The 27,166-nt window shown below is 38.0% G+C and overlaps 6 protein-coding genes across 7 annotated transcripts in view; 3 read left to right on the top strand and 3 right to left on the bottom strand.

The window, feature by feature from the left end:
* LOC109188934 (LEAF RUST 10 DISEASE-RESISTANCE LOCUS RECEPTOR-LIKE PROTEIN KINASE-like 2.1) overlaps positions 1-10,650 on the top strand; it is a 28,253-nt gene extending 17,603 nt beyond the window's left edge. Inside the window, exons 3-6 of one of the 2 annotated variants that reach the window (XM_019339590.1) lie at positions 1,956-2,398; positions 2,625-2,657; positions 2,761-3,927; positions 10,626-10,650. In XM_019339590.1, the coding sequence (XP_019195135.1) occupies positions 1,956-2,398; positions 2,625-2,657; positions 2,761-3,923 (1,639 nt within the window). In that variant the 3' untranslated portion in view covers positions 3,924-3,927; positions 10,626-10,650. Of the gene's footprint in view, positions 1-1,944; positions 2,399-2,624; positions 2,658-2,760; positions 3,928-10,625 lie in introns of both variants that reach the window. The other variant, XM_019339591.1, reaches the window with a different exon arrangement.
* LOC109188844 (rust resistance kinase Lr10-like) lies at positions 4,955-6,024 on the bottom strand. Its single transcript, XM_019339480.1, has 2 exons — positions 6,019-6,024; positions 4,955-5,965 (listed from the first exon to the last, which is right to left on the bottom strand). The coding sequence occupies exons 1-2, from the start codon at positions 6,022-6,024 to the stop codon at positions 4,955-4,957; spliced, it is 1,017 nt and encodes a 338-aa protein (XP_019195025.1).
* LOC109188943 (RING-H2 finger protein ATL22-like) lies at positions 5,946-6,964 on the bottom strand. Its single transcript, XM_019339600.1, has 2 exons — positions 6,108-6,964; positions 5,946-6,018 (listed from the first exon to the last, which is right to left on the bottom strand). The coding sequence occupies exon 1, from the start codon at positions 6,945-6,947 to the stop codon at positions 6,234-6,236; it is 714 nt and encodes a 237-aa protein (XP_019195145.1). The 5' UTR covers positions 6,948-6,964; the 3' UTR covers positions 5,946-6,018; positions 6,108-6,233.
* LOC109188843 (LEAF RUST 10 DISEASE-RESISTANCE LOCUS RECEPTOR-LIKE PROTEIN KINASE-like 2.4) lies at positions 8,155-10,619 on the top strand. Its single transcript, XM_019339479.1, has 4 exons — positions 8,155-8,205; positions 8,240-9,089; positions 9,306-9,341; positions 9,457-10,619. Exons 2-4 carry the CDS (start codon positions 8,270-8,272, stop codon positions 10,617-10,619), a joined length of 2,019 nt encoding a protein of 672 aa, XP_019195024.1. The 5' UTR covers positions 8,155-8,205; positions 8,240-8,269.
* Positions 10,651-10,736: 86 nt separating the features above from the next.
* LOC109188938 (rust resistance kinase Lr10-like) lies at positions 10,737-23,723 on the bottom strand. The gene is made up of 2 exons (XM_019339596.1): positions 22,835-23,723; positions 10,737-11,997 (listed from the first exon to the last, which is right to left on the bottom strand). The coding sequence occupies exons 1-2, from the start codon at positions 23,547-23,549 to the stop codon at positions 10,937-10,939; spliced, it is 1,776 nt and encodes a 591-aa protein (XP_019195141.1). The 5' UTR covers positions 23,550-23,723; the 3' UTR covers positions 10,737-10,936.
* Positions 23,724-24,196: 473 nt separating this feature from the next.
* On the top strand, positions 24,197-26,807 carry LOC109188935 (LEAF RUST 10 DISEASE-RESISTANCE LOCUS RECEPTOR-LIKE PROTEIN KINASE-like 2.1). The gene is made up of 4 exons (XM_019339593.1): positions 24,197-25,037; positions 25,139-25,174; positions 25,491-25,529; positions 25,631-26,807. The coding sequence occupies exons 1-4, from the start codon at positions 24,254-24,256 to the stop codon at positions 26,776-26,778; spliced, it is 2,007 nt and encodes a 668-aa protein (XP_019195138.1). The 5' UTR covers positions 24,197-24,253; the 3' UTR covers positions 26,779-26,807.
* The last annotated feature ends 359 nt before the right edge of the window (positions 26,808-27,166 follow it).

Here is a 27,166-nt window from a genome sequence, read left to right as displayed (position 1 = left end):
TGAAGAAATTGTTCAATTTGCTCTCTTTGCAGATTGTGATCCTTTAACTTTTGAGGAGGCTGCTACAGAAACTCATTGGCTTAAGGCGATGGATGAGGAGATCCGTGCCATTGAAAAGAATGGTACCTGGGAGTTAACAGATTTACCTCCTGGAAAGAAGCCAATTGGAGTGAAGTGGGTTTACATAACGAAGTACAAGTCAAATGGAGAAATTGACCGTTTTAAGGCACGGTTAGTAGCAAAGGGTTACAAGCAGAAACCAGGTATTGATTATTTTGAGGTTTTTGCTCCTGTAAGTAGACTTGATACAGTTCGAATGGTTAAGGAAAATAAAGTGTACAGGTTGAGAAAAGCCTTGTATGGCTTAAAGCAAGCGCCTAGGGCGTGGTATGGTTGCATTGACTCATATTTTGTTGAAAGTGGTTTTGTGAGATGTCCTCATGAACACACTTTGTATGTCAAATGCATGGATTCTGGTGATATTGTTTTAATCTGTCTGTATGTTGATGATCTGGTTTTTACTGAAAACAACTTGAAGCTAATCTCAGAATTCAGGGAGGCACTCATTAAGAGGTTTGAAATGACCGATATGGGCCTTATGTCTTACTTTCTTGGCCTTGAGGTTATTCAGATGGATGGTGGAATCTTTATTTCACAGAAGAAGTATGCTGCTGATATTTTGAAAAAGTTCAAAATGGAAAACTCCAAACCAGTTTCGACTCCGTTAGCTGAAAAGTTAAAGGTGTCCAAAGATGAGTGTGGTAAGAATGTGAACGTTACATCTTATAAAAGCTTAATTGGGAGTTTGAGGTATCTGGTGGCAACAAGGCCAGATATTTCTTTTGGAGTTGGAATTCTTAGCAGATTCATGGAGGAACCAAAAGAATCACATTGGGCTGCAGCAAAGCGAATTCTGAGATATGTCAAAGGTACAAGTAATGATAGAATTTTTTACTCTACTAATGAAACTGTGGAACTTGTTGGGTACACAGACAGTGATTGGGCTGGAGATGTTGAGACTAGAAGAAGCACGTCAGGGTATGCCTTCTATCTTGGTTCGGCCATATTTTCTTGGTCTTCAAAGAAGCAACAGATTGTAGCACTTTCAACCGCAGAAGCAGAATATATTGCAGCAGCAAACTGTGCTACTCAAGCAGTTTGGCTGAGGAGAATTTTGGAATTTCTACAACACAACCAAGAAGCGCCTACAACTATTTTTTGTGACAACAAATCAGCAATATCGTTGTCCAAAAATCCAGTCTTTCATGGTCGCAGCAAACACATTGATATCAAGTATCACAAAATCAGAGAGTTGGTTGCTGAAAAGCAAATCAACATTGAGTATTGTTCAAGTGAATGTCAAGTTGCAGATATCTTTACGAAGCCGCTGAAGATAGAGACATTTCTCAAATTGAAGAAGGAAATTGGAATGACCAATATATCCAACTTGGTTTAAAGGAGGCAATGTTATAATAATATTATTATTATAATTATTAAACCAAGCAAGTAATTAATAATTAGTTAATTTGTTGAAAATAATGAAAGTAATGGGTGTGGGTCATGCATTGTATGTGAAGAGTGGCCTAAATTATAGCATTAGTACATGGAGCATTAGCTTCCTGATTAGTAGCTTTCATTTAGTATAAATATGTGGTTTGTATTCATTTGTCAATCATCCCTTCAAATAACATTATTCATTCCTCTCTCTTCTCTCTCAATATATAAATATAATATATTGATATATTATATTTAATATATATTATAGATATATTATATTATATTTAATATACATTACATTAAATATATTATATTTAATATATCTAACACTATGTCCAATCCATCAATTACGGAAACTACACTGTCCGTGTGGTTGATCCTGGTGTACAACAAAACAACATCTGCTCCTTTCCACGATATGCTTCAGCTCACTACACTTTTTTAAGATATAGTCACAGTTATCCATATGGCATCGCCACACCTGACAAGACACCATATGGCTGGCAAGACTCAACTTTAATTACTGTACCAATTATTTTCTTGAGGTGTCCGTTCCCAGTGAAGTCTTCTGCTTTTGTAGAAACCAGTAGAGAGTGTTGGAATAAAAGCAGTACTAAAGACTCTTCCGGGGCTGGGGGCTATGCTTATGCTTATGCTAAGCTAGGCTCTCTCAATGCATCGGATTTAAGAATTTCATGCCGGGTTGAGCTCATAACTATGACTTCATCTTTGCGAATTCAAGAGAATAAGAATGTAAGTAGAAGTCTATTGGAAATCTATGATGCTTTGATGTATGGATTTGAGCTATCCTGGTTCCCGGCTATTTGTCAACAGCATTGCGGGAGTACAGGGTGTTACCTTGACTTCACAAATGAGATTAGCTGCTACGGATACTTCTATGGTAAGAATGAAAAGTGACTTATCTTGAATTCATTGCATGCCCGCAGCAGGAAACAGAGATCCAATCGATCATCATATAATTTAATTTATTAATATGTTGTTCTGTCCTGATTATTATTTCATTATGTTTAATGTTGATGGGTCATTAATTAGTTTCATTTTAGTAGTTTTTGCAGATCATGTCTCTAACTTATAATTCTTTCCCATCACAATATTGTTGTATGTAGGTATATTACAGAACATATGGTTTTGTCTTCAGGGTAAGAACTCAACCTCTTGTCACAAATTTACCAACTGCTCTGTAAATATAACACCACCACTCTCTTTATATATTTTGTTAATGGCATTTGTAATATTTTGCAGCTGTGGGCATATATGAGGCTATAATCTCTGCACCAAAGATTATAATTGGAGTTCCATGCGCACTTGTGTTTCTAATTATCAAATTCCGCAGAAGGCATCTATCAGTGTTCGAACCAATTGAAAGTTTCCTCAGCGCCGACAACAATCTGTTGCCCATCAGCTACTCCTACAAACACATCAAGAATATGACCAAAGCCTTAAAGGAGAAGCTCGGAGAAGGGGGCTTCGGTTCTGTTTACAAAGGCAAACTTCGAAGTGGCCGTGATGTTGCAGTGAAGATAATAAGCAAGCCCAACTCTAACGGCCAAGATTTCATCAATGAAGTTGCTTCCATGGGAAGGATTCATCATGTCAACATTGTTAGACTTGTTGGATATTGTGCACAGAATTCTAAGCGTGCTCTTGTATATGACTTCATGTCTAATGGATCCCTTGACAAATACATTAACGAGGGAGCTGATGCAAGTTTGTTGAATTGGCAAAGGAAGTTTGAAATTGCAGTGGGAGTAGCTCGTGGGATTGATTACTTGCACCGAGGCTGTGACATCCAAATTCTACATTTTGACATCAAACCGCACAATATACTTCTAGATGAGAATATCATTCCAAAAATTTCTGATTTTGGTCTCGCGAAACTATTTCCTACCGATAAAACCGTTGTAACGCTTACTGCTGCTCGTGGAACAATTGGATATGTGGCGCCAGAGCTGATCAATAGAAGCATTGGAGCTATTTCTCATAAGGCTGATGTATATAGCTTCGGAATGCTACTCATGGAAATGCTAGGCTTAAAGAAAACACCGGTTACTGAACAAGACGAGTCAAGTAAATACTTCCCATCTTGGATTTACAATGATATCAACAAGGGCAAGGCAATTGAGATGGGAGAAGAAGATGAGGATGAGAAGAGAATTACAAAGAAGATGACCATAGTTGGGCTTTGGTGCATCCAAACCAGTCCAATTCCGAGGCCTTCGATGAGAAGTGTGGTTGAAATGCTTGAAGGAGATGTTGAGCTGCTGCAAATGCCAACTGATACATTCTTTTCGGAGCCAATTATGGAAGTGGATCAAGAACACAGTTCCATGCCAGAATCATCTGAATCCATAGCATTTTTGCCCAATTCTGCTAGTTCCAACAACATAGGTATAATTGTGGATTAAAGGGGTATCTAATCACTTTAGCACGGTGTGCAATTACATGCGCCATTATTACCACTTTGCTGCTCAGTTCAACTTACTACTACCTTAATTACATATTATGTTGACCTTATTGTAAGATATACATAATAAATTTTTAAAAATATGGTAAGCATATGTTACTACATGTGTTGTCCAATTCAAATTCTACTGTGTTCAATATTCAGTGTTAAACCAGATGAATTCAATCAAATTGTGATTTTGATCTTACGACTCATTCTCGTAAAAAAGCTGTCCAAGAGCCAGAAGGATATAGATCATCATTGTGGTCCGTGGCGGACCTACAGTGGGGGCAGCTGCCCCCACTCACCCCACCCCCACCCCCACCCCATATATAACCTTGTATGTATATATGTATATATAGTTCAAGGTATAGTATAAGTAAAAGAAAACAGCAAATGTTAACAACAAATAGGTTAGATCAGATGGTTGAGCGCCTGTATTTGGTCCTGGAATGTCAAGGGTTTGAATTTGTGTTATGGCATAGTGACGTGAATGCAATTTTTGTGGCTATTTGAATAATAATGATGACTTGGTGAGGCTTTCAAAAAACAAAATAATGGTTATATATACTTTTATATTAATTATTAATGAAATGCACTTGGTGAGGCTTTCAAAATACAAAATAATGGTTATATATACTTTTATATTAATAATGAAATGTGTAATTTATAATGTGTTTTGTATTAGAATTATTTTATCAAATTAATTATGTTTCCTATTTTGTTATAAATATTTTATAAAGTTTTGATGTGTTTTATTTTTCGTTCATATCTAATAATATTTATGGTTAACTTCTTAAGTGCTTCATTTTTTTTAAGTCATCTCTTTTGTTTTAATGTTTCGCCACCCCACTGAAAAAAGTTTATGAATCTGTCCCTAATTTAGAAGATCTTGATGCTTGACATTTTGTTACAGACTTATAAACTATTTTTATTATTTGAACTTCGCCTCCACTCAACTATTTTTCTGAGTCTGCCACTGATTGTGGTGATTCACATTTGAGAGCCTGCAAAAGGGCTAGAGGGCAGCACCAAGTCATCTCCCTCTCTTTCCAGCATTTGAACCACCGCTTTCATTGATGGTCGATCCACAGGTTGCCACTGGATGCACCATAGAGCTATGATCGCTAGTTTTTTCGCGATTGCTTCATCATCATCCTCCTCGATACGGATTTGCAGCTCTCCTCCTCTGTTCAAGTGGTTGTACACCCATTCTGGAAAACTACCCTCCTGCTCCTGCTGGCTAGTGTCAGTTCCCTCTTTAGCATTGAAATTCTTCCTTCTCCCAACCATTTCCAGAAGCAACATGCCAAAGCTATAAACGTCGGACTTGTGAGACACTTTGCCAAAATTCCTTGACACCACTTCTGGTGCAATGTAACCCATGGTTCCCCTGGCAGCCGTCATGGTGACAGCACTTTTCTCTTTGGAGCACAGTTTTGCGAGTCCAAAATCACAAATCTTGGGATTCATGTTGTGATCTAGCAGGATGTTGCTGGGTTTAATGTCGAAATGAAGGATTTGCTGGTCACAACCTTGATGAAGATACTCGATCCCTTTAGCTATACCAAGAGCTATTTCTTGAATCTTCTTCCAACCCAGGGCAACATTCTTAGAGCCACCTGTTGAAAATATGTATTTCTCCAAGGATTCATTTGGCAAGTACTCGTACACCAGTGCTCGTCTAAATCCATCGGCGCAGAAGCCAACCAAACGAACCACGTTAACATGGTGAATCTTTCCTATTATCCCGACTTCATTGATGAACTCCTCTCCGTTCCCCTTTGAATCATTCAGCACTTTGACTGCGACGTGAATTTCACTGGAAAGCTTCCCTTTGTACACAATTCCATAACCTCCTTCTCCCAGTCTCTCACTAAAGTGATTAGTGATTTTCTTGATATCAGCAAAGCCATATCTTGTTGGCCTGATAGCTCTGTAATCCTCCAAAAACTTTTCAACTCTTTTCTGGTTCTGTTTTTGCGTTTTACCGGTGGTGTAAAACTGGTAGGCGCCAAAGCTGACAAATGCCAACAGAAAGAAGCCCAAAATGGCACCTGCATATATGTATATATGTTGGGGAATATATATAATGAGACTGAATAAACATAACAATAAAATAATTGGAAGAGTATAGTATGATGACCTGCAATAATTGGGTTTTTGGATCCTGGTGGATCTGTTATAAATTTGGGAAAATAAAGTTAGAGGGTGCTCTGCTACATTGTTACATACTGTATCTCAATCGATCTGTTATTTCAAATGAAAGAAATCAACAATCAATAACGAACGTAACAGAGTACCTACCAGCTCTCTTTGTTGTGCCAAGGCATTGAACTCCCAGTGTGATGTTATTATGGTTCTTCAACCCACAATTTTTTCCTTGTACCTCACATGTCGAACAAAATGGACTTAACCAACTAAGTTGAAGAGTATCCTCAGAAGGATATATCCGATAATGGATTGTAGTTTCACGAAACTTTAGGCAAGATGGGGAAGGGAATTCATCGATGGACTGATAGGAAGGAATGGCAAATATTGAGTGACCAGGAACACCAATACAGGAAATTAACCCTTGATCAACATCAAAATTTTCAGGATTATTGGATGCAGAACAGTTGAAGAGGGAGTAATTGGTGAGTGTTGCGCTGGAATATTGGAATGGAGATTGAGATAAATTAAGGTATAATAGTGTCTTGCCGAAAAGACAACCATGAGGATCAAATAGCAAGATGTGCTGGGACTCATAGTGAATCATTTGAACGTGTAATTTGAGTGCATGGGGCAACTCCATCACGGTGTTGCCACTATCATCACAGAATAACTCAAATCCGGGATAGCCACAGTGTTGGGCATGAATATGTTTGAGCTTGAAAGGGAAACGGATAGGGGGGCCGTGTTTTCTGCACCTGGTCTCCGGGCAGTCATCAAATCCCGCAGCAAGCAATGGAAGTAACACTGTGAAGAAGATGATGAGCTTCTGCATCTCTAAGGATTCATTGGTAAGGGTCCACCTTGCATTATAATTTGCCGTCTAAGAACAGGTCCTATTAACTTCTTTTCTTTTTTCTTTTTTTTTTTAGTAAATACCCAAAATGGTCCTTCAACTATAGCTAAATTCACAAATTAGTTCTTGACTTTCAATTTCAACCAATTAAGTCCTTAACTTTGTAATTTTAACACAATTTAGTCCTCTGTCTATTTGACCGTTTGTTGACTGTGATTTTTGAGGATATATATGTAATTTCATGGTCCATCATCGATTTTTTAAGGTTCCGGTTGCATTTCCAGACCGCACTGTTACATTCGAATACACTGCCGAAAGCAATCTACCAAATCCGGTCGCCTTTCTTCATCCTCCCTTTAGATTCAATGTAGTTGATGAGTTTGTACCAGAGCGAAGAAGACGACGTGTTTCCGAACCGGTGCAACGCTATCTTGGAGGCCTCCACTTGCTCCGACTAGAGCTGAAGGTTCTTCTGGAGATCGTCGATCACGGTCAACAAACGGTCAAATAGATGGAGGACCAAATCGTGTCAAAATTGTAAAGATAAGGACTTAATTGATTGAAATTGAAAGTCGAGTCCCAGTTTATAAATTTAGTTATAGTCGGGGGACCATTTTGGGTATTTACTCTTTTTTTTTTTTTGCCACTTAAATTTAGTGAATAACAATGAGATGATGGAAAATTATTCTAGTCAAAGGAGGGTGTTACAAGGATTGTGGAAATTTCTGTGAAGTTTCCTCAATAAGGAGGCATGGATGTGACGGCAAATTATATCGTGCATTTTGCGCCCTGATCAAAATGATGTCGTTTTGTATATGTTTTTTTTTTTTTTTTTGAAATTTCATTTTCCGTTTCTATCGTTAACTTTTAAAAAAATCCTGTTTTGAATGTACATAAACTCATAACAAAATATACATAAACTCATAACATAATACATAATACACATAAATTCTTAACAAAATACATGTAAACTCTTAACATAATACACATAAACTCTTAATATTATACACATAAAATCTTAATATAAAAATAACGTCATTTTGGACATGGCGCACATGTGCACGATATAACGATTGGGCAACAAGCGTCATTGACTATACCTGTTACGGACTACATATTTGACTCCACATGCATGTCTACTAGTTAAAATGAATTGATTACTGAAAACGGCTAAGCATGCATATATCTTAATAATTAATTATCTGGCCGGGGAAAAACAACTAAGCCGGCCTTCGTTCAATCGTTCGTCTTCCTTTCCTAAATCGATCGAACCTCCGATCCCATCCCCTCAACAAATAAAAATGCTTATTGCCTTGAGATCAAAATACCTAATAACTCTCATACCATTCCTCATATGTATACTTGTCGTCTCCTCCGTCGTATGCATACTTGTTATCCATTTCTCAAGGCATTCCAATACCACCCACTGCAACCCTTCTTCCTGCGGGAGCATCAACAATATTAGCTCCCCTTTTCGGCTAAATACCGATCCTGAAAATTGTGGCAATCCCGAATACGAGTTAACCTGTGAACAAAACCGAACAGTGTTAACTTTAAAGTCCCAGAAATACTATGTCCAATCCATCAATTACAATAACTACACCATCCGTGCGGTTGATCCTGGTATACAACAAAACAATTTGTGCTCCTTTCCCCGATATGCATTAGCTCAGTACAGTTTTGTTGGATACCCATATCCATATAGCATCAAACGTGCCAAGATGACACCGGATTCAAGAATGGAGTTTTCCTTAATTACCACGCCAGTTATTTTCTTGAGGTGTCAGTTCCCAATGAAGTCTTCTGCTTTTGTAGAAATCACTAAAGAGTGTTGGAATAATAAAAGCAGTGACGACTCTTTTGGGAGCTATGCTTATGCTAAGATAGGCCCCCTTGATGCATCGGATTTAAGAATTTCATGCCGGGTTGAGCTCATAACTATGACTTCTTCCTTGCGAATTCAAGAGAAGAATGTAAGTAGTAGTCTTTTGGAAACCCATGATGCTTTGATGTATGGATTTGAGGTATCCTGGTTCCCGGCTATTTGTCAACAGAATTGCGGGAGTAGAGGGTGTTACCTTGACTTCAAAAATGAGATTAGTTGCTACCCATACATCTATGGTAAGAATGAAAAGTTACTTATCTTGGATGCTAGCTAGCTGCAGGAAACATCAGTTCAATATATAATTTAATTTATTATTATGTTGTTCAATTCTGTCCTGATTATTATTTCATTATGTTTCATGTTAATGAGTCATTAATTAATTAGATCCATTGTAGTAGTTTTTGCAGATCATGTCTCTAACTTCTTTCCCATCACAATATTGTTGTATGCAGGTACATTAGGGGCGAAAATATGGTTTTATTTTATGAGTAAGAACTCAATCTCTTGTCACCAGTTTACCAACTGCTCTGCTCTGTAAATATAACACTACACTAACACTCTTTTTACTATAATTTCGTTAATGCCATTTCTAATATTTGGCAGATTTCCTCATGCTTGCGGCTATAATCTCTTCACCAAAGATTATAATTGGAGTTCCATGCGCCCTTGTGTTTCTAATTATCAAATTCCGCAGAAGGCATCTATCAGTGTTCCAACCAATCGAAAATTTCCTCAGCGCCGACAACAATCTGTTGCCCATAAGCTACTCCTACAGGCACATCAAGAATATGACCAAAGCCTTCAAGGAGAAGCTGGGAGAAGGGGGCTTTGGTTCTGTTTACAAAGGACAACTTCGAAGTGGCCGCGACGTTGCAGTGAAGATAATAAGCAAGCCCAAGTCGAACGGCCAAGATTTCATCAATGAAGTTGCTTCTATGGGAAGGATTCATCATGTTAACATTGTTCGACTTGTTGGATATTGTGCACAGAATTCTAAACGTGCTCTTGTCTACGACTTTATGTCTAGTGGATCCCTTGACAAATACATTAATCAAGGACCTGATGCAAGTTTGTTGAATTGGCAAAGGAAGTTTGAAATTGCAGTGGGAGTAGCTCGTGGGATTGATTACTTGCATCGAGGCTGTGACATCCAAATTCTACATTTTGACATCAAACCGCATAATATACTTTTAGATGAGAATTTCATTCCAAAAATCTCTGATTTTGGCCTCGCAAAACTATTTCCTACCGATAAAAGCATTGTAACGCTTACTGCAGCCCGTGGGACAATTGGGTATGTGGCGCCAGAGTTGATCAATAGAAGCATTGGAGCCATTTCACACAAGGCCGATGTTTATAGCTTCGGAATGCTACTGATGGAAATATTAGGTCTAAAGAAAATCCCAGTTAATGGGCAAGATGAGTCGAGTCAATACTTCCCGTCTTGGATTTACAATGATATCAACAAGGGCAAGGCAATTGACATGGGAGAATTGGATGAGGACGAGAAGAGAATTACAAAGAAGATGACCATTGTCGGACTTTGGTGCATCCAAACCAATCCAATTCCGAGGCCTTCAATGAGTAGGGTAGTTGAAATGCTTGAAGGAGATGTTGAGCTGCTGCAAATGCCAACTGATACTTTTCTTTCGGAGCCAATTATGGAAGTGGATCAAGAACAGAGTTCCATGCCAGAATCATCTGGATCCATATCATTTTTGCCCAATTCTGCTAGTTCCAACAGCATAGGTATAATTGTCGATTAAAGGGAGTATGTAATCACTTAAGCGCGGTGTGCAATTAGCCAATTAGATGGCCCCATTATTATCACTTTGCTGCTCTGTTCAACTTACTACTACCTTACATATTATGTTGACCTTATGGTAAGATAGATATAATAAATTTTCAAAAATATGGTAATCATATGTTATTACATGTGTTGTCCAAATAAAATTCGACGTAACTGTGTTAGTAATATTCTGTGTTAAACCAGATGGAATCCATTCAAATTGGGATTTTTGTCTTTCAACTCATTCTTGTAAAAAAGAGGCAGAAGGACATAGATCATTATTGTGGTGGTGATTCACATTTGAGAGCCTGCAAAAGGGCTAAAGGGCAGCACCAAGTCATCTCCCTCTCTTTCCAGCATTTGAACCACCACTTTCATTGATGGCCGGTCCACAGGTTGCCACTGGATGCACCATAGAGCTATGATTGCTAGTTTTTTCGCGATTGCTTCATCATCATCCTCCTCGATACGGATTTGCAGCTCTCCTCCTCTGTTCAAGTGATTGTACACCCATTCTGGAAAACTACCCTCCTGCTCCTGCTGGCTGGTGTCACTTCCCTCTTTAGCATTGAAATTCTTCCTTCCTCCAACCATTTCCAGAAGCAACATGCCAAAGCTATAAACGTCGGACTTGTGAGACACTTTGCCAAAATTCCTTGACACCACTTCTGGTGCAATGTAACCCATGGTTCCCCTGGCAGCCGTCATGGTGACAGCACTTTTCTCTTTGGAGCACAGTTTTGCCAATCCAAAATCGCAAATTTTGGGATTCATGTTGTGATCTAGCAGGATGTTGCTGGGTTTAATGTCGAAATGAAGGATTTGCTGGTCACAACCTTGATGAAGATACTCGATCCCTTTAGCTATACCAAGAGCTATTTCTTGAATCTTCTTCCAACTCAGGGCTACATTCTTTGACTCTGTTGAAAATATGTATTTCTCCAAGGATTCATTTGGCAAGTACTCGTACACAAGTGCCCGTCTAAATCCATCAGCGCAATACCCTACCAAACGAACCACGTTAACATGGTGGATCTTTCCTATTATCCCGACTTCATTGATGAACTCTTCTCCATTCCCATTGGAATCATTCAGCACTTTGACTGCAACAAGAATTTCACTGGAAACCTTCCCTTTGTACACAGTTCCGTAACCTCCTTCCCCCAGTCTTTCACTCAACTGATTGGTGATTTTCTTGATATCAGCAAAGCTATATCTTGTTGGCCTCACAGCTCTGTAATCTTCTAAAAATTTCTCAACTCTTTTCTGGTTCCGTTTTTGTGTTTTACCGGTGGTGTAAAACTGGTAGGCGCCAAAGCTGACAAATGCCAACAGAAAGAAGCCCAAAATGGCACCTGCATATATATGATGCAGAAAACAAATCAAAATGGCATATATAATATTATGTCAATTCCCAGCCCCAGGCAATATAATATAATCAGAGTGAATAATAAATTAATATATTTGGAAGAGTATAGTATCATCATCACCTGCAATAATAATTGGGCTTTTGGATCCTGGTGCATCTGTTATAAATTTGGGGGAATAAATTTAGAGGTTGCCAATATATGCTTCATTGCTACCGTGACTTCAAATGATGATATAAAAGAAATCAACAATAACGTAACACAGCATCTACCTGTCTTCTTTGGTCTGCTAAGGCATTGAACTTCCGGTGTGATGTTTTTATGGTTCTTTAACCTACAATTTTTGCCTTGTACCTCACATTTCGCGCAAAATGGACTTAACCAAATAAGTTGAAGAGTACCATGGAAAGGATACTGGAACGTAGTTTCACGAAACTTTACACAAGATGATGACAGGAAGTCATCAATCGAGTGTGAGGAGGGAATGGCATATATTTGGTGAGCAGGAACACCAAGACAGGAAATCGAGCCATCATCAATTGTGTCACCAGAATCATTGGATGAAGAACAGTTGAATAGGGAGTAGTCGTCCCTGGGTGAGGAGCTGGAAAATTGGAATGGAGATAGAGATAAATTAAGGTGTAATAGCATCTTGCCGGAAAGACAACCATCAGGGTCAGATAGGAAGATCTGCTGGGATGCGTAGTCAATCTGATCAACCTGTAATTGCATCGATTGCGGCAGCTCCATCATAGTGTTGCCATTGTTATCACAGGATAACTCGAATCCCGGATACCCACAGTGCTGTGCCGCCTGCTCATGTTTAAGCTTGAAAGGGAAATGGATTCCTGGACCGCTACTCCTGCACCGGGTCTCCTCACAATCGTCAAACCCCACGACAAGCAATGGAAGTAATAGTGTGATAAAGAGACGAAATGAGAAGAAGAAGAAGAAGTTGACCATCTCACACTGCGGGGCTCAAATCTATGTCCTTGCCAATAATTTATCACACAAGAATCAATTGAGTTGTGTGGGCAATATGATGAGTTTTCTTATCATCATGTGAAAGAAATGGTAGTGCCAATTCAATTTTCCAAACCGTGGATAGGCAACTAGTTTGAATTACTTGCTGCAACAGCCAATGGAAAGTATGTAAATGCATGCTTCTTATAAGTTTAGTTCACAATGTAAGAATTAATAAATCAAATTAGTAACATCAACTGTGCAAAAGTAAACTCTTGTTATTATTTTAGTCTTCAATATGAGAATTAATGGGTATGTATGTAGAATTAGTAAACTTTAACCGCTGCAAATGACGAAATTCAGTGAATTGAAATATACAATTGGGTTAAAAGATTAGCACCTTACTACTTTAAAATAGGGTTTTTAAAAACCCGGAAATAATGACTGAATTTTCCCTTGCTATAAAGGGAAAAATCAGATGCTAAAGTAAATAGCAACGGATTCGGTCCGTTGTTAAAGTGTTGCGACGAATTCTAATTCCGTCGCTAATATTAGCAACGGATATTTTTTGTCACTAAATTAAAAAATTCATCGCTATTTTTTTCTCCGCGACGATTTGAAAGACAAAATTTATAAAAACGGAATAACGATGCAATTTATAATGGATGCCATTTTGCTACCGCTTAGGGATGGAAATATCCGTCGCTAAATTTAGCAATGAATATTTTCGTCGCTATTTCGTTGTCATTCTTTATTGTTAGAAGGTATTTAGTTACGAATTTGTTACGATTTTTGTACGTTGCTAAATTTTTTTAAAATTAAAAAAAAAAAAAATATATATATATATATATATATATATATATATATATATATATATATATATATATATATATATATATATATATATATATGCCTAGTAATTATTATCTCACACATGTATTAAACCTATAATATAGTAGTTCAATAATATAATTGCAAAATATATTACATTAAGAAATTCATATTCCATAACAATAACAAAAGTATAGCATTGTCAATTGTCAAGTATTACATTGTTAGAAACAATACCAAATATATTAATACACACAATCTAATCGTCACCTAGGTTTTCAGCATTTGAACTAGCAGAATGTCAAATTTGTAAGTTCAAATTTGTCAACTCCCAACAGATGATTCGAAAATTACCCCTAAAAATTTAAGTGAGACAACTAGTGAGATGAAGTATATTCGTAACAGTATTACTATTTTATTATGAGATGGTAGATCATATATATATATATATATATATATATATATATATATATATATATATATATATATATATATATATATATAGGGAAGGGATTAGATGCATTTGGGGCTTCTCATGCGATTGTGCGGTTAGAAGCACATTAAGCATTAAACTGACGCACATTAAGCACACAACACACGCACATTAAGCACACAAACAAAACACATTCAGAATACAACTCCACGCACGTTAAGTACAAAAGTCAGGCACGTTAAGCACAACCCTCACGCATCTTAAGCACAAAACTCACGCACATTATGCCCCAAAACACACGCACCTTAAGTTTTAACAACAACTCACATTAAGTACAAAACTCACGCATTTTAAGCACAAGACTCACGCATTTTAAGCATAAGACTCACGCACCTTAAGCACAAAACTCTCGCACATTAAGCACAAAACTCATGCACTTTAAAGTTTCAACAACTCCCACAACTCACATTAAGTACACACTCACGCACATTAAGCACAAACCTCATGCACCTTAAGCACAATACTCAAGCACACTAAGTACAAAACTCACACATTAATCACTCACACAATCGCACGGGAAACCTTCACCCGCACCGGAACTTAAACCTATATATATATATATATATATATAGGCTTCGAATCTAGTGCAACCCCTATACTAGATGAGATCATGAGATCTCATGATATCCATTGATTCATTTTCCATGAATGGTTGAGATTATAAGAGATTGTGAAAGTAATTAAGGATATATTGAAATCAAAAGGATTAAATAGTAATTGTAGATATATGTTTAATTATGGATATAATTCAATTGGAATCTTAAGCATTATATTAGGGAGATTATGAATGGAAATTGATATTTTAAATTAGAGTTAATTCCAGCAATGGTCCTCTAACTATATTAATTTTTCATAATTAGTCCTCGACTTTTAATTTGGACAATTTAAGTCCCTTGACTTTTGAATTCTTTCCAATGTTGGTCCTTCCATCGGATGGATGTTAAGTTGACGTTAAATGAAGGGGTAAAGTGGTCCATTCACTTGCTTCCCTTCCTTGTATACGCTGGAAATGGACAGAAATTTGAAGATAAAACAAAGGAACATATTAAACAATTCGCTGAAGCAGGACTACGAACTTTAGTTATTGCATACCGTGAGCTTGGTGAAGAAGAATTCAAATCATGGGAAGAAGAGTTATTGAAGGCTCAGGACTCTGAAATTGATAGAGATTCTTTAATGGATGCTGCTGCTGATAAAATTGAAAGGGACTTAATTCTCCTTGGAGCCACAGCTATTGAGGATAAACTTCAAAAAGGGGTTATAATCAAACTTCCTTCTTGTTATCCTTAATTACAGAGTAATTCATAAATTCATCAGGGAGAGTTAGAGTTCTGTCTTATGTTTTGCGTTGCACATATACATGCAGTAATTATGGTGATCATCATGTCTTATTGTGTTGATATTTTTCTATCCTTCAATGATGGACTGATTGGTTGTTCTTCTAGTGTAGGTCCCTGAATGCATTGACAAGCTTGCGGATGCTGGGATTAAGATATGGGTCTTAACTGGTCTTGTAGGTATGCTTAGATTTACTGAGGCCAGGTATGAAGCTGATTAAAATTACTCTGGATTTTCTACGTACATGCAAGTGCATGGAAACTCAAGACCAAAAGGATAAAGAGGTACACATCTTGGATTTGTTTTCATATCAAATTAAATCCTAAACATTTATCTTTACGATGCTTAACCTTCATAGGGTTCAACAAGCGTAATAGCACAAGTAACTAAGGGATTAGATCAAATTAAATCAGGAATTTCATAATCATTTGGTTTGATTATCGATGGGAATGCGATCTCGTTTACTCTCAGAGACGATCTGAAGAGATCATTTTGGAGCTTGCATTGCAATGTGCATCTGTTATATGTTGCCGCTCTACACCTAAACAAAAAGCTCTTGTATGTAATATCATCACACTTTTGCTTGTGTCTTTTTGGGAAGCATTGTAACTACCATGTCTATTTTTACTGTTGCGAGGAATCTTAATAATCTGACCAAAAATGTTTGAAGATGTGCAGGTAACAGCATTGGTGAAAGGAACTGGTAGGAAGGAAGAGAGAAATAGGAGTAATTATACACTAAACAGGTGAAATGACTACATTACCCCTTCATTTAACGTCAACTTAACATTCATCTAACGGAAGGACCAATATTGGAAAGAATTCGAAAGTCAAGGGACTTAAATTGTCCAAATTAAAAGTCGAGGACTGATTGTGGAAAATCAATATAGTCGGAGGACCATTGCTGGAATTAACTCTTTTAAATTATTAGGGACCCTATCAATAATAATAATTAATTCTATTTTGTACATCTAAAATTTTAAATTATGGAGAATGTTACGGTGGTGTGTGCGTGGGTGTGGAATGGTGTGGGCCATGGTGTACACCTCTTGTTACAGAAAATCGCACATGCCATTCCACATCCGCGCACACACCACTGTAAAATTCCCCACAATTAAAAAAAAAAAGCCCAATACTATATCTACTACGCACTGATTATCTACTCGAAATTCAAACGCCGATACTCAAATTATATTTCTATATTTTTATTTTCTTTTGGATATGTTTCGCACACGCACGAAACTAGTAACACACAAACCAAAATGCCTGTATCACGAAACGCACATACCAAAACGCATAATTTTATGAAAAAAAAAAAAAAAAAAAACAGCACGCCATGGTGTAACAACCCTGTTACCAGCAGGGGCGGACCTACAGTGGGGGCAGTGGGGTCAGCTGTCCCCACTCACCCCACCCCCACCCCTTATATAACCCTTGTATGTATATGTGTATATATAGTAGACGTTTAAGTATAAGTATTAAAAAATAGAGAAATGTTAATAGAATGTGGCTTAGCCCAGTTGGTGGCTTGGACGCAGGCCAGGGTTCAAATCTCCTTCATCTATTTTCAACATTTCCTTTTCTTATTCTTTCACTATTAACACTATCTTTTCTCATTATTTCACATTTTCACTATTATTAAAAGTGCATATTGCTTCAACACAATAATATAATCTTTATTTATATATTAATAATGAGATGAGATGTGTAATTTATAATGGATCTTTTACTCAAATTATTTTATCAAATTGATTATGTTCATATTTTGTTATGAATAAAAATATAATGTTTTTATGTATTTTATAATATTCTTACATCCAATATTATTTATGGTATACTTTTTAAGTGTTTCATTTTTTTTTTTCTAATTATCTATTTTACTTTAATATTTTGCCCCCGCTGACAAAAATTCCTGGGTCCGCCACTGATTACCAGCATGGCATTGAGTAGCATCTTCCTTCCATGATCCATATTAATTCATCACATGATCCCCACTACAGCAACAAAAAATAAAAATAAAAAATATATTTAAAAAAAAAACCCAGAAATAGTGTCGAAATTTTCCGTCTGTAGAAAGAGAAAAATCCGATGCTAAAGTAAATAGCGACGGCTTCGGTCCGTCGCTAAATTTGGCAATGAATTTTTTTGTCGCTAAACTAAAAAAAAAAACCATCGCTATTTTCCTCCCACAACGATTTAAATGACAAAATTTACAACGGAATAGCAACATAAATTTTTGTCGCTAAATTTAGCGACGGAATATTTCATCGCTAGTTTGTATATGTTGTTTGCCGTGGATGCCATTTTGCTACCGCTTAGATATGGAAATATCTGTCGCTAAATTTAGTGATGGATATTTTCGTCGCTATTTCATTGTCATTCTTTATTGTTAGATGGTATTTAGTTACGAATTTGTTACGATTTTTATCCGTCGCTAAATTTTTAAATTTTTTTTTTTTTAAAATATGCCTAGTAATTATTTTCTCATACATGTATTAAACCTATAATATAGTACTTCAATAATATAATTGCAAAATATATATTTTTTTGTTGCCCAAAGGTATCCCTCCAGCCCAGTGATTATTTTCTCCTAGTCAAAAGATTGTAATCCTCCGTCCTAACGGTCAACACACTAAGTGGTAAGAGACTAGCCAAATGATTTGCTCCATTCACATGGGTGACGATCAAACCCCCAACCTCATGCTTAAGGAACAAGGTGTTGAACCACCACGCCAACCATGTTGGTTGATTGCAAAATATATACATTAAGAAATTCATACTCAATAACGATAAGTATAGCATTGTCAAGTATTACATGGTTTAGAAACGGTATCAAATATATTAATACACACAATCTAATCGTCACCTAGGTTTTCGGTATTTAAATTAGCAAAATGTCAAATGTGTAAGTTCAAATTTGTCAATTCCCAACAGATGATTCCAGAATTACCCATGAAAATTTAAGTGAGACAACTAGTGAGATGAAGGATATTCGTAGTGGGCAATATGGTGAGTTTTCTTATCGATGTGAAAGATGAAATACTTTATGAAAGAAATGGTAGTGCCAATTTTCCAAAACGTGGATAGGCAACTAGTTTGAATTACTTGCTGCAACAGCCAACGGAAAGTATGTAAATCCATGCTTCTTATTAGTTTAGTTCACAATGTAAGAATTAATAAATCAAATTAGTAACATCAACTGTGCAAAAGTAAACTCTTGTTATTATTTTATTCCTCGATCAATATGAGAATTAATGGGCATGTATATATGTAGAATTAGTAAACATCAACCACTGCAAATGACGAAATTCAGTGAATTAAAATATAGAATTGGGTTTAAAGAGGATATGATCTTATCTGGTAAATACCTAAACAAGTCTTCGTCTTCCTAAACCAGACCACCCCAACAAAATGCTTCCGTTCAGATCAAAAAAACTTGTCATCTCATGCGTGATGATATGCATACTTTGTATCCAACTTCCATGGCATTCCAGTAGCCAGTGCAACCCTTCTTCTTGCGGGAGCATCCACAATATTAGCTACCCTTTTCGACTAAATACTGATCCACAACATTGTGGCAATCCTCATTACCAGTTAACCTGTGAACAAAACCAAACAGTGGTAACTATACATTCCCAGAAATACTTTGTTCGAGCCATCAATTACAACAACCACACTATCCGTGTGGTTGATCCTGGTGTACAACAAAACAACATCTGCTCCTTTCCCCAACAAGCTTTGCCTAAGTACAGTTTGTCTGGATACCATAGTTATCCATATGAAATCGCATACACAACATATGTGCCAATTATTTTCTTGAGGTGTCCGTTCCCAATGAAGTCTTCAGCTTTGGTAGAAACCAGTAAAGAGTGTTGGAATAAAAGCAGTGACTCTTCTGGGGCTGGGGGCTACGCTTATGTTAAGGTAGGCTCTCTCAATGCATCGGATTTAAGAATTTCATGCCGGGTTGAGCTCATAACTATGACGACTTCCTTGCGAATTCAAAAAAATGTGTCTGAGAATGTTAGCCTTTTGGAAATCCATGATGCTTTGGTGTATGGATTTGAGCTATTATGGGTCCGGGATATCCTGAGTAAATGGTGTAAACTTAATCTCACGAAAACTGGGTATAGCTGCTGGATAGGTAAGAATGAGAGGTGACTTGTCTTTACTGGAAATATAATCTTAATTTGTCCACTAGATTATGTTTGATAGCTAGATTGCTAACTTGAGAAGTAACTTTTCCTCACTTCTATATTATAAATAATACGTACAATATTCAGTTATGATTGTATTTTTCATGTTAGTAGTTTTTTGTTTGAAGTTTCGTCGCATTACATTTATGTGTCTCTAACTCCATTCCATTTCCATCACAATATTATTGAAGGTTTATTCCGATATACCATAATACGGCACCTTATTGTGGGTAAGAACTCAATCTCTTCTCACGAGTTTAATTTACGAACTGCTTTGTAAATATAATTATAACTAATCCACCACTCTTTTTAGTATAATTACTTTAATAAAAAATTGTAATATTTTGAAGCTGTGATCCTACTTGGGGGAATAATCTTCGGAACAAAGATTGTAATTGGAGTTCCATGCGCAATTGCGTTTCTAATTATCAAATTCCGCAGAAGGCATCTATCAGTGTTCGATGCAATCGAGAATTTCCTCAGCACCGACAACAATATGTTGCCCATTAGGTACTCTTACACACACATCAAGAATATGACCAAGGCCTTCAAGGAGAAGCTGGGAGAAGGGGGCTATGGTTCTGTTTACAAAGCCAAACTTCGAAGCGGCCGCGATGTTGCAGTGAAGATAATAAGCAAGCCCAAGTCTAACGGCCAAGATTTCATCAATGAGGTTGCTTCCATGGGAAGGATTCATCATGTCAACATTGTTCGACTTGTTGGATATTGTGCACAGAATTCTAAGCGTGCTCTTGTTTACGATTTCATGTGTAACGGATCCCTTGACAAGTACATTAATCAGGGACCCGATGCAAGTTTGTTGAATTGGAAAAGAAAGTTTGAGATTGCTGTGGGTGTAGCTCGTGGGATTGATTACTTGCACCGAGGTTGCGACATTCAAATTCTACATTTTGACATTAAACCGCACAATATCCTTTTAGACCAGGATTTCATTCCAAAAATCTCTGATTTTGGTCTTGCAAAACTGTTTCCCACCGATAAAAGCATTGTCACCCTTACTGCCGCCCGTGGAACAATTGGGTATGTGGCACCAGAGTTGATCAACAGAAGCATTGGAGCCATTTCACACAAAGTCGATGTTTACAGCTTTGGAATGTTACTAATGGAAATGCTAGGCCTAAAGAAAGTCCCAATTACCGGGCAAGATGAGTCAAGTCAATACTTCCCGTCTTGGATTTACAATGATATCAACAAGGGCAAGGGAATTGAGATGGGAGAATTAGATGAGGATGAGAAGAGAATTACAAAGAAGATGACCATAGTTGGGCTTTGGTGCATCCAAACCAGTCCAATTCCGAGGCCTTCAATGAGTAGGGTGGTTGAAATGCTTGAAGGAGATGTTGAGTTGCTGCAAATGCCATCTGATGATACTTTCCTTTCGGAGCCAATTATGGAAGTGGATCAAGAACAGACTTCCATGCCAGAATCATCTGAATCCATAGCATTTTTGCCCAATTCTGCTAATTCCAACAGCATAGGTATAATTGTGGATTAAAGGGGTATGTAATCACTCTAGCGCGGTGTGCAATTAGATGGTCCCATTATTATCACTTTGCTGTTCTGTTCAACTTACTACTACCTCAATTACATATTGTAAGATATATATAATAAAATTACATGTGTTGTCCAAATCAAATTCGACGTAACTGTGTTAGTAATATTCTGTGTTAAACCAGATGGAATCCATTCAAATTGAGATTTTGGCATTACAACTCATTCTTGTAAAAAAGCTGTCTAAGAGGCAGAAGGACATAGATCACTATTGTGGTGATTCACATTTGAGAGCCTGCAAAAGGGCTAGAGGGCAGCACCAAGTCATCTCCCTCTCTTTCCAGCATTTGAACCACCACTTTCATTGATCGCTAGTTTTTTCGCGATTGCTTCATCATCATCTTCCTCAATACGGATTTGCAGCTCTCCTCCTCTGTTCAAATGGTTGTACACCCATTCTGGAAAACTACCCTCCTGCTGGCTAGTGTCAGTTCCCTCTTTAGCATTGAAATTCTTCCTTCCTCCAACCATTTCCAAAAGCAACATGCCAAAGCTATAAACGTCGGACTTGTGAGACACTTTGCCAAAATTCCTTGACACCACTTCTGGTGCAATGTATCCCATGGTTCCCCTGGCAGCCGTCATGGTGACAGCACTTTTCTCTTTGGAGCACAGTTTTGCGAGTCCAAAATCACAAATCTTGGGATTCATGTTGTGATCTAGTAGGATGTTGCTGGGTTTAATGTCGAAATGAAGGATTTGTTGGTCACAACCTTGATGAAGATACTCGATCCCTTTAGCTATACCAAGAGCTATTTCTTGAATCTTCTTCCAACTCAGGGCTACATTCTTTGACTCTGTTGAAAATATGTATTTCTCCAGGGATTCATTTGGCAAGTACTCGTACACAAGTGCCCGTCTAAATCCATCAGCGCAATACCCTACCAAACGAACCACGTTAACATGGTGGATCTTTCCTATTATCCCGACTTCATTGATGAACTCCTCTCCATTCCCCTTGGAATCATTCAGCACTTTGACTGCAACAAGAATTTCACTGGAAACCCTCCCTTTGTACACAATTCCGTAACCTCCTTCTCCCAGTCTTTCACTCAACTGATTGGTGATTTTCTTGATATCTGCAAAGCTATATCTTGTCGGCCTCACAGCTCTGTAATCTTCCAAAAATTTCTCAACTCTCTTCTGGTTCTCTTTATGCATTTTGCCTCTGGTGTAAAACTGGTAGGCGCCAATGGTGACAATTGCCACCAGAAAGAATCCTAAAATGGAACCTGCATATATGTTTCAGACAACAAATCAGAATGGCATATTACTTCTAGTCCCAAGAAATCAGTAGCCACCCGCACAGGTAGCTCAGTTGATTCCTGGTGGCAAATTGTAGGTAAGGACACATGATCAAACCTGACAGCTTAAGTGTAAGAGGAGTCACATCATAAGCTTATAAATAAATTAAGATTAGAGCATTCATTACCTGCAATAATTGGGTTTTTGGATCCTGTTTTCTTGGGTCTGTTAAGGCATTGAACTTCTGCTGCTAGGGTGTTGTTTAAGCTACAAATATAGCCCTGTGTCTCACAATGTGAACAGGATGGTCTTGACCAATTAAGTTGAAGAGTACTCATACTAAGAGTTTCCCTCTGAAAGGGCACTGTAGTTTCATGGAATTTTATGCAAGATGGGGAAGGGAAATAATCGATGGACTCAAAAGAATAAAAGGCGTGTACTTGGTGACCAGGAACACCAAGACACGAAATGATCTGATCATAGAAATTCTCAGGATACTTTGATGCATCATCAGAGCAGTTGAACAGGGAGTACTCAAACAACATTGGGGCGGGACTGGAATACTGGAATGGAGTTTGTGATAAATTAAGGTTTAATAGCATCTTGCCGGAAACACAGGCATGAGTATCAGACAGGAATATCTGTTGGGAAACGTAGTCAATCCGATCAACGTGTAATTGCACTGCATGCGGGAGGTCCATCACAGTGTTGCCATTGTTGTCACAGGATAACTCGAATCCGGGATACCCACAGTGCTGGGCATGTTCGTGTTTGAGCTTGAAAGGGAAACGGATTCTTGGGCCGCCTTTTCTGCACCTGCTCTCCTCGCAATCCTCAATCCCCAGAACAAGCAATGGAAGTAGTAGTACAATGATGAAGAAGAAGAAGAAGAAGTTTGCCATCTCTGAGCAATACTCACATCATCACTCGCTCTGATCCTTCATTATTACAATGGCTGCCGCCACGCATAAGTGCTAAAGTGTTCAAAGTCAACACGTATGGATATGATGACTTTTCTTGCCCACAATTCCCTCATGTTCAAGCTCCACACCTAGACCCAACAGATAGTTTTGGGATAAATCAAGTTGACTCAGCTAGCTATTAGGTGGAGGATCAGTTTTTGGCGTCCTCAAGAAGCACATAACTGTTGGGCAAAAGTCGGAGAATAATCAAGTCCAACAATTGTTGGTAGGGATTGTTGGGTAGAGGCCCTAAAAGATTAAGTCCAGCGCAGGTCTCTTCAAAATGTGACGGTATATAAAGAAATAAAGTTGGACATTTGTTGACAATGATAAGAAGTTTGACCTAACAACTAATAAATAATTAAGACTTAGAGACAATTATTGTGCGGAATAATTAAATTGCTCGTGCAGGATCACTTTTTCTTATCATCACATGTGAACGATGAAATACTTTATGTAAACAAATGCAACTATACAACAGTGCCAATTTGCCAAACCGTGGATAGGCAACTAGACACGCTACAGATAGCCCTCTAAATAGACTGGTCAACGCCTAGAAATAATAATTGGATTTATTGAAAGAACATCTTTATCTTTTTAAGAAGTCATCATCTTCCCAAACCAATCACCGCTCAACTAACAAAATGGTTGCAGCAGCCAAATCAAAACCTCTAGTCATTGCATGCCTGATAAGCATACTTGTTATCCAATTCTCATGGTTCTCCAACAGCCAATGCAACCCTTCTTCCTGCGGGAGCATCGACAATATTAGCTACCCTTTTCGACTAAATACAAATCCAGAAGATTGTGGCCACCCGGATTACGAGTTAACCTGCAGTGAACAAAACCGAACAGTGTTAACTTTAAATTCCCAGAAATATTATGTCCAATCCATCAATTACGACAACTACACTATCCGTGTGGTCGATCCTGGCGTACAAGAAAGCAATATGTGTTCGTTTCCCCAATATGCTTTAGGCCGGTACAGTTTTGGTGGTGGCAGCAATACATATGTCATCGAACTTTTTCAGAACAAAACTTTTCTTGAAATTACAGTGCCAATTGTTTTCTTCAGCTGTCCTTTCCCAATGAATTCTTCCGCTTTTGTAGAAATAACAGCTAATGACTGTTCTAATAGGAGCAGTGGTGGGAATAATGCTCCATTCTACTCCTCTGGAGGCTTCGCTTATGCTAAGCTAGGCCCCCTTATGGCATCAGATTTAAGAGTTTCATGCCGGGTTGATCTCATAACCCAGACTTCGTGGCAAATTCAAGAAAATGGGGTGCAGAATAATGTTAGTCTTTTGGATATCCATGATGCTATGATGTATGGATTTGAGCTATCCTGGTTCCGGGCAGTTCTTTGTGAGCCATGCGGGAAAGGAAAGTGTGAAGTAGGAGCTTTAAATGTGGTTACCTGCTTGGCCGGTAAGAATATAATGAAAAGTAACTCATCCTCCATTCCTCCCTCAACTGCATATCTTTCTTGTATCTAACTTAATTGAATCCCCATAATGATCTTATTGTAGAAAGCTCCTCGGGAATGACATTCCATCTTCTGAAGGGTAAGTACTCAATCTTTACCGCATTTGTAGTTCAGTTAGTTTCTGGGTATGTGACAGATTGTGGGTAAAAACACATGATGAGTCAATCCCAGTGTGCATGGGAGCTTCACCCTCTTATGGGAATGTCTCCACCTAATGAGTTATTAAGTCACCCTGATTTACTCATCTACAATTCTGTCAGGCTGGGGTGTAGAATCTTCGGGGGAGAGATTTTGCCTTTTGTAGCAAGAACTCAATCTCCTTTAAAGAGTTACAAGCTATTTTCTAAACTGTGTAGTATAGTTCTGTAACTAAAAATTTTTGGAATATTTTGTAGGTGTGGGTATACTTATAGGTGTAGCTGCCGTTTTGGGAGGTAAGCTTCTTGTTCTAGTTACGTACAAATTAAACCTCTTACTGTTATACAGAAATCAGACTATATATATGTATATATCATCTCTGTGCGTTGGATTGCAGGGATCAATATTGTTGTAAGGATTATAATTGGAATTCCATGTGTTATTGTGTTCCTAATTATCAAACTGCAAAGAAGGCACCTGTCAGTGTTCGATGCAATCGAGAATTTCCTCAGGGCTGAGAATAATCTATCGCCCATTAGGTACTCCTACAGACACATCAAGAATATGACCAAAGGCTTCAAGGAGAAGCTGGGAGAAGGGGGCTTCGGTTGTGTTTACAAAGGTAAACTTCGAAGCGGCCGCGATGTTGCAGTGAAGGTAATAAGCAAGCCCAATTCTAACGGCCAAGATTTCATCAATGAAGTTGGTTCCATGGGAAGGATTCATCATGTCAATGTTGTTCAACTTGTCGGGTATTGTGCGGAGAATTATAAGCGTGCTCTGGTGTATGACTTCATGCCTAATGGATCCCTTGACAAGTACATTAATCGAGGAGTTAATGCGAGTTTGTTGAATTGGCAAAGGAAGTTTGAGATTGCCGTGGGAGTAGCCCGTGGGATTGAGTACTTGCACCGAGGCTGTGACATCCAAATTTTGCATTTCGACATCAAGCCGCACAATATACTTTTAGATGAGAATTTCGTTCCAAAAATCTCTGATTTTGGTCTCGCTAAACTCTTCCCGACTGATAAAAGCATAGTCACGCTAACTGCAGCCCGTGGAACAATTGGGTATGTGGCGCCCGAATTGATCACCAGAAGGATTGGAGCCATTTCCCACAAGGCTGATGTGTATAGCTTCGGAATGCTACTGATGGAAATGCTAGGCCTGAAGGAAAACCCGGTTACCGAACAAAACGAGTCAAGTAAATATTTCCCATCTTGGATTTACAGTGATATCAACAAGGGCAAGGCAATTGAGCTGGGAGAAGAAGATGAGGATGAGAAGAGAATTACAAAGAAGATGACCATAGTTGGGCTTTGGTGCATCCAAACCAGCCCAACTCAAAGGCCCTCAATGAGTAGGGTGGTCGAAATGCTTGAAGGCGATCTTGAGCTGCTGCAAATGCCACCTGACAACACTTTCCTTTCTGAACCAATTATAGAAATGGATCAATATTCGAGTTCCATATCAGATTCCTATGAATACACATCATTTTTGACAGATTATGCAAGTTCCCAAGCCTTAGATATAATTGTGGATTAATTTGAAACGTAACTATGGGGCACTGTGTATTAACCAGTTGATGATATGATTATATTAATAGCCAATGGTACTTACTTTTCTTTAATATTCTCTTTAAAACTTAAGGCCGCAGATTTCAAGAGACGACAAGTCTAGCAGACATAGGTACAACGTCAGATGAGAGGTGGGAGCAGTTCTGTATGGTTCAATCAGCTGGCGGAATTGAAAATGTGTTTCATGAAAATGGCAATTTTTGAAGTTTGGAAAGTCACTTTTCTTGAACTAACACTTGCCTTTTTTAGCAAAATTGAAATTAAACAAATGCCCTCCCTTCCCAGGTTCGTACTACATGCATCCTAGCAATCTCAACCATACAAGTAGTTTTTTTTTTTTTTTGGGGTGATTTTTG

The sequence above is a fragment of the Ipomoea nil genome, unplaced genomic scaffold (assembly GCF_001879475.1).
Source record: "Ipomoea nil cultivar Tokyo-kokei standard unplaced genomic scaffold, Asagao_1.1 scaffold1509, whole genome shotgun sequence".
NCBI classification, from domain to species: Eukaryota; Viridiplantae; Streptophyta; class Magnoliopsida; order Solanales; family Convolvulaceae; genus Ipomoea; species Ipomoea nil.
This window is presented reverse-complemented; position numbering and strand designations above follow the sequence as displayed.

Excerpts from the sequence above, each read along its gene's own strand:
- LOC109188943 (XM_019339600.1), bottom strand. The coding sequence starts at position 6,947 with ATGCAGAAGCTCATCATCTTCTTCACAGTGTTACTTCCATTGCTTGCT.
- LOC109188843 (XM_019339479.1), top strand. The coding sequence starts at position 8,270 with ATGCTTATTGCCTTGAGATCAAAATACCTAATAACTCTCATACCATTC. Across the intron at positions 9,090-9,305 it reads TTGCTACCCATACATCTATG|GTACATTAGGGGCGAAAATA; the intron begins GTAAGAATGAAA and ends TGTTGTATGCAG. Across the intron at positions 9,342-9,456 it reads AATATGGTTTTATTTTATGA|ATTTCCTCATGCTTGCGGCT; the intron begins GTAAGAACTCAA and ends AATATTTGGCAG.
- LOC109188938 (XM_019339596.1), bottom strand. The coding sequence starts at position 23,549 with ATGGCAAACTTCTTCTTCTTCTTCTTCATCATTGTACTACTACTTCCA. Across the intron at positions 11,998-22,834 it reads CAAAAACCCAATTATTGCAG|GTGCCATTTTGGGCTTCTTT; the intron begins GTAATGAATGCT and ends ATATATATGCAG.
- LOC109188935 (XM_019339593.1), top strand. The coding sequence starts at position 24,254 with ATGGTTGCAGCAGCCAAATCAAAACCTCTAGTCATTGCATGCCTGATA. Across the intron at positions 25,038-25,138 it reads TGTGGTTACCTGCTTGGCCG|AAAGCTCCTCGGGAATGACA; the intron begins GTAAGAATATAA and ends ATCTTATTGTAG. Across the intron at positions 25,175-25,490 it reads GACATTCCATCTTCTGAAGG|GTGTGGGTATACTTATAGGT; the intron begins GTAAGTACTCAA and ends AATATTTTGTAG.